This window comes from Triturus cristatus, chromosome 9 (assembly GCF_964204655.1).
Source record: "Triturus cristatus chromosome 9, aTriCri1.1, whole genome shotgun sequence".
NCBI classification, from domain to species: Eukaryota; Metazoa; Chordata; class Amphibia; order Caudata; family Salamandridae; genus Triturus; species Triturus cristatus.
The window spans coordinates 418,066,337-418,077,473 of record NC_140592.1 but is presented as its reverse complement, the minus strand read 5'-3'; the positions used below and the strand labels follow the sequence as shown (position 1 = coordinate 418,077,473).

General features: G+C 43.1%; 1 protein-coding gene across 1 annotated transcript in view; it reads right to left on the bottom strand.

The window, feature by feature from the left end:
• Positions 1 to 704: 704 nt before the first annotated feature.
• The window catches only part of LOC146798077 (cytochrome P450 2G1-like), a 724,892-nt gene continuing 714,459 nt past the window's right edge, over positions 705 to 11,137 (bottom strand). The window contains exon 9 of the mRNA XM_085625293.1: positions 705 to 1,103. Within this exon, the coding sequence (XP_085481419.1) occupies positions 922 to 1,103 (182 nt within the window). The 3' untranslated portion in view covers positions 705 to 921. The remainder of the gene's footprint in view (positions 1,104 to 11,137) is intronic.

The window sequence follows — 11,137 nt, the reverse complement described above, 5'->3', positions numbered from 1 at the left end:
AGTCTCATCACTCTGCTTGCCCATCCATGCCAGTGGATCATATTCATTCCATCATATGTCACATTCCTCTTAAAACGTGTTATTCACTTCAGTGACTGTCATATTATTTTTAATACACATAAATCAATTCACTGCTTGCTATATATTTTTCAGTGAGGGCCACATTCATTTTCGTAGGGTTGACATATTTTGGTGTATTTTTTATTCTATATAGAAAATGTGTTCATATCGTTCACTAAGAAATGTATGCAATCTGTAGTGTATCATGTTTGTTTTACTACGTGGTATATTTATTTGAGACATATAGTCCTTCTGAAATGTGTTATAGTCTTTTTGCTACTTTTTTTCTAGAAGAGTCATATTTTTTAGAGCTGTAATTTTGACATGAACGGCTTTCCATAGACTAAAGAACAGCGATTGTTCCTTGATCAAGAACATGGTATGTAGCTAGCCTCCTCATTGTTATCATTTTCTGTTTGATCTTGAGTCTCCGTGTCCCTTCAATTCTTGACTATATGCTGAATTATTAGGTTTTAGCATGATTTTAAGTGAATTAATTTTTCAAATCTGTATTTCATTCTTGAGCTTATACTTACATCTGCAATAACTTAACTCATGTTTAATAAACATTTTTCAGGAATGTAACGAAATTTCATAACAAATAATAGTGGACAAAATATAACAAAGTGGAGTGCAAACATGGATGTGTTGCGGCTTAAGATTTATTTGGGAAGCACTTTAAAGCAGTTTATAATTTGTGAAATAATATTTATTTCTATCAGTAGTTGACAAATTCAGTGAAAAGAAAACATGTATTCACAAAGCATCAGTACTATCATATATTTGGCTTTAAAAGTAAACGCCTAATCACAGGCTGTAGTACCACAATATAGGCCTATCGCTTCCATTCACGCTATGCCCTTAGCGAGGAATGAAGCATATCTTATATGGTGGTGGCAGATTTTCAAAACCACTCTCAACCGGGGTGAGGTCAACATCTTTCAGGTCAATAGGAGATCTTAGGTTGAAATTCTTCATGATGTTAGTGAATAAAATAAATAACTCTGCACGAACTAGGCTTTCTCCCGGACAACTCCGTTTACCTGGAAAACATGAAAGTACAAATTAGTAGAGTGCCTTTATTAGTTTTATGTGCTGAATGACTTTCCTATGATTCTTTTAAAACTCAGACTTCATTTTAAATCTGCTTGCATTAACCAGAACATTGTGTCCCATTATCCCCATGAGCTTGGGATGAACATTACAACTTAGGCCAAACATTTACTGCAGAACTTCACATGACAGTTAGTGAAACAGTAAGTCCAGTCCTATTCCTTAGAAAATATCACTTTAACCTAAACGAAGAAATGAAGTCACAAGTGATCATGAAGAGGCATGGCTTGAGTAATGTATAGGAAATAGCAGGACATTGTCTAATGTACTACACAATTAGAGAGGACTACATTTCCCTGTGCTGTTCCGTTGCCCACAAAGCAACCAGCAGATGAAGACAAACTCCCAGAAAGTATGAAGGAGGGAATATTGGACTATTCCTTAAAATTTGGATGTAATATTTTAGACAATTTTTCAGTAAATAACCACAGGATTTCGAGCTGAGGAGATGTATTTATGTAAGTGGTGATGGGGGCTGAGTTTAATAATACTTTCCCGAAATTCTAAGCTTTTTCTTGCATATTTGGAATATCATCAGGTTTTCTTCTCCACACAAATATTCTGAATGTTCAGAGAGGACAAAGAGCTGTGCCTCGAATCAGGGCAGTCGATGTGATTTTACAATTTGAATGCACTGCCCCTTTGTTCATTCTAACACTGGTGCTAGTTTGGCGCTGCAACTGCTGTTCCACCATTTGACTACCGTAAGGTCCTGAAATTATTGGGTTCACAAGTACTGCACCATTCCAACTTTTGCACCTCAGAACAAGGAATGATCTGCAATCAAGTCAAGTCAAGTCAATATCTTTATTCGATTCATACAGAGAATCATAAAAGCACAAAGTGAACATAAAATACATAATTTAAAATGAGCCATTTGTAATACAAAATTTGATTAAGAGACCATCATACAGCATAAGTACAAAAAAGACCAATGGGAAATTACAAGTCCAGGCTAAGTTATCCATAACGCTTCCTAATCCGGAGCGATGCTCGTATGAAGTTCAACATAGCACAACAAACTTCAACAGAAGATAGTGAAAGCAAATAATCATAGCCTTCATTATAAGTACATGGTTGTCGCCCCTTCAGGATAGGCTTAATAAATCTAATCCTGGGTTCTTGGTATAAAGTACAGAAAAGGACAACATGTATAGTACTTTGTCTAACACTATTGTTGCAGGGACAGGGGGGTAGCCTCTCACACCAACCCCCTTGTTTGGGGAAGGCAAAGAGGAAGTGAAGTGTATTTAGCCTAAACCTTGCAAGATAAAACCGCCATTGGACATTTGTCGAGAAAGTTAAATAAAACTGATGCTGGACCTTAGATACACAACTTGTTGAGCCTCCCAAGCTAGGTATATCTAAGGATTTCCAGTAACATGCTTTAATTTGGGCTTTCGTGGTTTCCCTGAATATTTTCAGGATTTTCATAAACATGGCCCAAACCTATCTTATGCAACATGGCACTAACATATGACAACCAGGGAATCTGTTTTACATTGTCCAGGCTCATGCAATCTAAAGGAATTTCTCTGGAGAGTTGGAGGTTGTCCGATAGCCATATTTTGCACCAAAGTAATAAAGGCGACAGACGGATAATATCAGTCACTTTGGTCATTCCCATTTCATTGTGGCAAAAGATGTTTGATGAACCCGATGGAATCAATAAAACCCTTTTTAAAAATTTGTTTTCCATCACCTGTATGACTGAGGGATTCTCAGTCCCCCATACTACGTCCCAAAAGAGCCTACTATCTTTTAGCTCAGATGCCTTTTCTAAATCATCCCAGGCACAATTTTTTAGCTCCTGCTTCCTTTTTATAATAGCTTCTTTATAAGCCTTTCTAGATGATCTTACCAGGTCTTTATTCCTTGGTTTTTGCATAAGGGCCGCTTTTAGGGATTTGTGTGAGGCAGAACATGCGGAGTCAAACCATCTAAAACACTTTGTATTCTTTTTCCCTGCTGGTTTTGTAAGATACTCAGCCACATGCCCACATAATTTTTCTAAATTCCCAATAACCTTTTCTGGGTCTAATATGGACATTTGACATAAGTCAATTTCAGTCCTACATTCTTTAAAGATCTTTTCCTCTAGACCTACAGCATCTATTTTACCCCATTTTATGGTAACACCCTGGTTCTTATTATATTCTATAGGCTGATCCCAGACCGGGTGATTCCCACTAATAGGGGTACATAAAGAAAGCTTTAGAGGGTTATGGTCGCTTGCGGCATTAGCTATTATCTCAAGTTTAGTAACATAAAGCAGGAAGTTACTGGACACAAAAATAAAATCAATGGTGCTTGTTGCGCCTCTTACTCCATGAAAGGTTGGTATTGGTAAAGTATCTGGGGCCGCCCAGGGCTCTACCATACATAAATCATTTAAGACAATGATATTATTTAAGGCATCCCCCTGGCGCGTGTGTTTGAAATGCATCAAAGGTTGTTTATTTAAGTCCTCAAGACCACACACATTTGAACCACCAAATTTACACAATGAAGAGTTAAAATCACCAACCCAAACAACGAATAATAGTGGTCGTTCACTACGAGCCTTGCTTATTGCATCCTCCAAACTCTGAATTGTGGTTACATCATTTCTGTCAAAAACGTTATGATACCAGTTAATTAACAACAAGGGCTCGGGGAACAGATTTTCGAGCAATAACAATTGGAACCATGGAGTATCCGCTATCTTTAGAGTACTCAGATTCTTAAGTTTAATAGAGAGTGCTGTCATTATCCCGCCCCTTGCCCTCCCCGCTGGTGATGGTACCGCCGGGACGCTAAAAGATTGAAAACCATCAATTTCCTCACCCGTTTTGCTCCATGTCTCCTGGAAGCACAAAATGTCCTGGCTACCCACATAGTCCAGCCAGCCTTCATCCTCTAGTCTTCCCGCAAGACCAGCAATATTCCAAGACATTAAAGACAGTGTAGGTTCTCCTTGGTTATCGACCACAGGCTCTTCTAAACTTGTCTGATCCTGCTCAATAATCGACAAGTGTGGCCCACAGCCTAAGATACTGGTCACCCGTATATCCAAAAGTGAATTAGACCCTGTATTAAGATTGGTGACATCCACCACCGAATTATCCTTATGACTTACCCCCTCATTTACCCCTATAGCCAAATCTAATATAGATGATACACCCCCCTTTTTTTTGTCCACTGGTCAATCTAAACCCTCCATTCCCACCAGTGGGTCAAAGCGGTTTCTTTGGGGAATGTTGCTATTTGACATCCACCCTAGATATTCCTCCCCCTGAACTCTCATCTCTGGTTGATTATAGGGTAGTTGCGTAATATTACTAAAACGTATGGGTCCCATAGGGCATCCATCACCCTGATACCTCATACCGGGATGGTTTTGGGGGTTTCCAAATATGTTGTTGTTCTGTATCCATCCAGAGTGACCATTTCCCTGCGGCCCTGACCCAGAGTAACAGTTATAGAGTGAGACATGATGTAAATTGGGATAGAAGTATTCAAGGCCTATACATTGGATGTCCCCCATTTTAGCAAACCTAGCTTTATCACAAATTAGGTCTTTGACCCACCTGTCCCTAAAATTAATGAGAATACAGTCTCCTTCTAAGTCCTTCTTGCTTTGGCCAACCCAAGGAACCCTTCGTACACCTAATATTTTAGTGGTAGAGGCTGGGGGAAGTGGTCTATTATTATTAAGCCAGAATATAACTTTATTTAATAAATCCTGACTTGATTCATATTTGTTCGGTGCAACCATCGGAACCCCTGTCAGGATTACCATAAAAGGGGCAGAATCAGGGGGTATGTTCACACAAATTGGTTTGGGAGCTTTTTTACCCGAGGCTAATAGTCCACTTGATAAAGTTGGTTTAGCTCCCAATGTTACCCCCGGCATGGATATAGTTGGAATCGGTGTTGTTGCTACGGCTAGCTCAGACATTGGTTGAGAAGCCGCATTAACCATCAGTGTGGATTTAGTTAAAGTTGTCTGAGCTGGGATTCGCTGGGTATCGCCTGATATATCGGGTTGGGGCGGTTTGCTAGAGTTTTGGGTAGAAGTTTTTTGAGAACCCTTCTTTGTAGCAATGCAGATCTCCGGGGACTCGGGAGATTTACTATTTTTGACCAAGGTATCCAGTGAGTGAGTATTAACTGATAATAGGAGCTCTAATTGGTCTAATTTTAAATTAACATTTTGGGTTCTCTCAATGAGAGGCATCAAGAGGCCTTTTAACAAGGTTTCAATGTGTCCCAACAAATCGTCATTATTGCGATTTTTACAGCAAATAGGCGGATAACCTTTCCCTTCATATGACCCCTCCCTCTTTTCCGTTTTCTGGTTTGTATAACTGTATTAACATGGTCCAGAACTTGGGGTTTTGAGGGGGCAGGCTCCAACACACTCGAGTCAATACTCGACTTACCGTCCCCACTAATATCCAATGCAGTGTGATCTTCTAATGGACAATCCACTATAGTGTTCCCCCTAGATGTTTCTTGGGAATCAGGGATTACTACTAAATTGGGGCTAACTTCTAATTCATTAGTTTTGCTTTTTCCCGGAGTAACCACAGAGCCAATCTGTCCTAAGGATGAGCGTTTGCCCGTAACAAGATCCAAAGACAAACGTTTTTCAGTAAGGGCAATTTCTTTCTCCAGTATCCCCGTAGCCCGGGTAATAAAATCATCTAAAGTTCAGGTGGCTTTGCCACTGCCTGACTTTACTGTGACCTGCCTACCCTTCCTAGTTAATAGCGGCATTATTCAAGATAAATAGATAATTTAAAATACTAAGGAAACGAAAAACAAATAAATATACAATTCTACGAATAATTACTTATATAAAACTACACACATTAAATATTAAAACGTACTGTGTAACCTCAAGTCCGCGAAGTAAGAGAAGGGGCCCGGCCCGTCCCTGTTCGTCCTTGGATGGCCTTAGACGGCCCGCCCTTTGCCCGGGCTTAGCCCCGGGCGCACCCGCGCGCTCCCGCGCTGCGGAGAAAGTAATCAGTAATGTAGGCAATGGTGTGACGGGGGCGGGGCAAGCAGGGAGAGCGACCCAGGTGTTGCGGGTCTCGGCCTCACGCAGGGACTCCTGGTACACTGAGTCCCTGCGGGTCAGCTCGCAGCCCTGAGGTCCCGTCCACAGGCGCACACAGACAGCGGTAGTCCAAGATCAACCGGGGCGGCTTAAAAGCAGCAGGCAGGCTCACCACCAGCTAGGCAACCGGGCACAGCGAAGAGCGAAGCGGGATCCGCGCAGCGGGTCCGGCGAGGAGTCAAGGCAGAGAATGAAGGTGAGTTCTCCACACCATGCAGGCAAGACAGAGCAAAGATCCCAACAATTATCACGAGGCAGCTGGCACTTATTTGCTGTGACGGGGGCGGGGCAAGCAGGGAGAGCGACCCAGGTGTTGCGGGTCTCGGCCTCACGCAGGGACTCCTGGTACACTGAGTCCCTGCGGGTCAGCTCGCAGCCCTGAGGTCCCATCCACAGGCGCACACAGACAGCGGCAGTCCAAGATCAACCGGGGTGGCTTAAAAGCAGCAGGCAGGCTCACCACCAGCTAGGCAACCGGGCACAGCGAAGAGCGAAGCGGGATCCGCGCAGCGGGTCCGGCGAGGAGTCAAGGCAGAGAATGAAGGTGAGTTCTCCACACCATGCAGGCAAGACAGAGCAAAGATCCCAACAATTATCACGAGGCAGCTGGCACTTATTTGCTGTGACGGGGGCGGGGCAAGCAGGGAGAGCGACCCAGGTGTTGCGGGTCTCGGCCTCACGCAGGGACTCCTGGTACACTGACTCCCTGCGGGTCAGCTCGCAGCCCTGAGGTCCCGTCCACAGGCGCACACAGACAGCGGCAGTCCAAGATCAACCGGGGTGGCTTAAAAGCAGCAGGCAGGCTCACCACCAGCTAGGCAACCGGGCACAGCGAAGAGCGAAGCGGGACCCGCGCAGCGGGTCCGGCGAGGAGTCAAGGCAGAGAATGAAGGTGAGTTCTCCACACCATGCAGGCAAGACAGAGCAAAGATCCCAACAATTATCACGAGGCAGCTGGCACTTATTTGCTGTGACGGGGGCGGGGCAAGCAGGGAGAGCGACCCAGGTGTTGCGGGTCTCGGCCTCACGCAGGGACTCCTGGTGCACTGAGTCCCTGCGGGTCAGCTCGCAGCCCTGAGGTCCCGTTCACAGGCGCACACAGACAGCGGCAGTCCAAGATCAACCGGGGCGGCTTAAAAGCAGCAGGAAGGCTCACCACCAGCTAGGCAACCGGGCACAGCGAAGAGCGAAGCGGGACCCGCGCAGCGGGTCCGGCGAGGAGTGAAGGCAGAGAATGAAGGTGAGTTCTCCACACCATGCAGGCAAGACAGAGCAATCTGTGTTCACCTGAGTTGTAATTCTGTTTTGGTGGAAACTTATATGTTACCTCTGAAACAGAATTAGCACTCAATTTGAAATGAGAGCCCAACATGCTTATTAATAAAGATGAGGTTTAATAATCAGTCATCGTTCGACCAGTACTAGAAAAATAATTGCCTCAAAATTTGTTTTAGCCAAATACCAGCAACATTTCCATGTGCTGAAAGTCTGTGTCCCTCACAGGGGTTACTTTATGGTAGAAGTTAGGATGCCCTCTCTGCACTTTCCTCGAAAAGTTTTTCCACTTTTCAACTCCACAAATTGCTTTAATTGTCTCCTTGCACAGCTCCCATAGGCGGACATTGATGTGTAAATATTCTAAAATGTACCTGTAACTGCTAACACTTCTTTGTAATATAGGTTGACAACGCCACTGTTAAAACTCTTGCATGTCTCCTTCTGTGGTGTATATAATATGCATGCTAATGACCTCTATAGTGTGGCTTTCATTATGAATACTGTTTAAGTTCAGAACATTTTTATTGAAATAAGAAATGCTCAAGTATTACATAATAAGATATAAGGCAAGAAAAAAGTAAGCAAAAATATGTAAATAGCATGTTAAGTAATGACAATAACATATGCTGTAATATGAAACATCAGAGATTGAGAGTAAATAGAAGCAAAAACTGGCAATTGGTATGAAATAAAGTATTAAAAAGGGATATGAAATACACAATATAATCAATAGCAAAGTTGAAAGAGAGAAAGAAAAAAAAAAAAAGAACGAGAAAGAAGTACCTTGTTTAGAAGGGACAGGAAATCATGGAGGTTTAGAAACTTCTTGCTGTATCGGAGTTAAAGACAGAGACATACAAGCACTTAAGTCAAAAAATACTGTAACTGGGCTCCACAGTTCTCTTCGTTTAACAGCTAAGGTTAAGGGATAAACAAAAGTGGTATCTAGTCTATGATTGTAGCAAAAAGCGTACCACCAAGCCTTATAAGATAATTTGTTGAAATCCTTCCAGTTTTTGGTGATTTGCTGAAATGCCACAGCTAATAGCAAATGTGAATACTGTTTAGAGCGTTAGAAACCTTAACTTGATCTTTAAGCCCTAACTTAGGACAATGTATAAAGCCAACTAAAAAGGTGCCCCATTTCCCACACAGCTGGACGTTTGAAGGTGATCACATTTAGGAAGGCATGCCTAGCCATGTATAGAAATATTATTTTAAAGAGTGCTAATGCTAATTTATCGAATTACTATGTGTGACCAAAGCCTGCTCTTCTCCTATAGATATGACAATAAAATGGACCCTCTCTGCACACAATTGCAATTACCAAAGGATGAATCAAGGAGCAGTCAGAGGAGGGTGATGTAAACCAAACACCCACATGTATAACATTAAGCTATAAGAGATTCACAAAACACATCCACAACTTCCCAACTATTGTTTCAGTGTGAAGCATACCATTCTTACACCTATCTTACAGCTATCCAGCTTTGAGGAAATTCACAAACCAGACCACACAGGGTAACAGTAGATAATCCAGCACAAACATCATTAAATATTAGAAAGCATTTTTTCAGAATGAGGACAAATATCATGTTGCCAGTTTGTCATTAGGTGAAACATCTGGATTGACGTGACACATTGGCCCAGGTTTAATACAGGTTTCGCTGGTGCAAAGTGACAAAATATAAATGCATATACTTGCATGAGTATTAACTACCTAACACTAAAGGTGCTTTGTCATGAAAATGTTCTTATTTTTTTGAAAAGCAGACCCACCTATGCGCTGCTTTGAATCTTCACGACCTTACTAGGCTGAACCACTACAAATTCCCTTATGTTTTGACACATTCCGTTTTGGCACAAACCCAATATACTAACTAGACTTGGCATACAGAAATGCCTCTGTGAAGCAGGCCTTTACAATCAGTCATCATCCCAAAAATCCCAGGCATTACATATGTGCTGCAGTGCACACAACATAGATCTAATTTGTTTGTCTAGGCATAGTAATTTTACTGGAAGGGTATGCTTCTACTGTGAGAAGTTGGCCTGATGTATGCTGTCTACTAGTTATAGTTGGCACCTTGTATCAGTCCAAACAACCCCTTATTGGTTATAGGTTAAAGACAACCTTTATTGAATGCTATCCTAGTGGTAGCTATGGAGAGCAGCCTTCAGGCTAAGTCTTGAAGGAATGGAAAGCAGCTTGTTTTACCAGTCTATAATCTCTTGAGTCCCTAAATGAAAGATATCCACACCAGGTATATATATAAAATATATATATTTATTACTAAACACACTCTCCTAGTCTCCTAATGATATTAGAGGTCAAAACACATAAGTTACACTTCCATAATCACAGTAAAATAGTACAAATACACGTCAGGCCGTAGGGGCTAGCCAAACCATATACTAAAATAGTGGTATAAGAACCACGACTTAACTAGACACAAGGCCTAGAGCCTGTAGAACCGCTGAGACCCCAAGGAACCACCCAAGGTAGTGACTGCACGTCTGCAGTGTGTGAACACAGCCGCAAGCTCCCATTAGCTTCTATGGGGAAAGTCGCGGTTAGGTTTTTAAAGATTAGGGACACTTAGAAATGAGTCAGGACCAAACCCTTTTGGACTTAGGAAGTTCTAGGGCTACCCCCCATGGGAGCACCAGAGTACTCGTGTTACCTCACCCAGGGAAGCCGGGTGCATAAGTGTCTTTTGGTGTCAGGTCGCGTCGTCGATTTCAATGGGAGCTGACGAAGAAGTGCTGCTGCCGTGAAGATGCGAAGTGTCTGAAGAGATCCAAGCCTGGATCGAAGATGAGAAGAACCTGAAAGCAGAGGGGACAGAGTCTGGGTCACTAGCCAATGACCAGGAAGGCGATGGACAGATGCCCACCGATGTCGGGTGATTTCAGGTAAAGAGGTGAAGATTGACTCTTCAGCCACGAGGACCAGGAGGCGACGAGGACAACCAGGAACTGGATTGGAGCTGTCCCACAAAGGATGTTGAGTACTGCAGCATCGGTGCCCAGATTGGACACAACAAGCCTTGGCAACAGCAACCCACGCAGAAACAAGAAAGATGATTCGGTGCAGACCAGCAAGGTCTGTGGGACTCACCACTTGGTAGGGATTTGGGGCACGTCTGGAGCAACCAGGGAAGACCAAGGAAATTCAAAGTTACCCCCTCAGGAACCCACAAGTCAACGGACCAGGGATCGCAAAGGGACCTCAAGACGAAACACAAAATGGCGGCCCACGGGTCACTCGAAATGACCAGGCCAACAATCTTTGGTGGGTTCAGTGCTCAAGGTGGAGGATACAAGTCAGCCGAAGCACGACTTCAGGAGATGTTGAGAAGTCAATGCACTTGCAAAAGTGCACGGTGACCAGGAGTTCCGGTTCCACACTACTCACGAGGACTGTGGGTTCCAGATTTACTGGGAACTCTAGTCGCCCTCTGAGATGTCTGGAAATCCTCCTCCTCAGCTGCAAATATTTCGAAGTCCGGTGGGAGCTTCAGAAATGCAGAATGGCAAATTGCTTGTTTGGAGCCTGCCAAGCAGGGGAGTCACTCC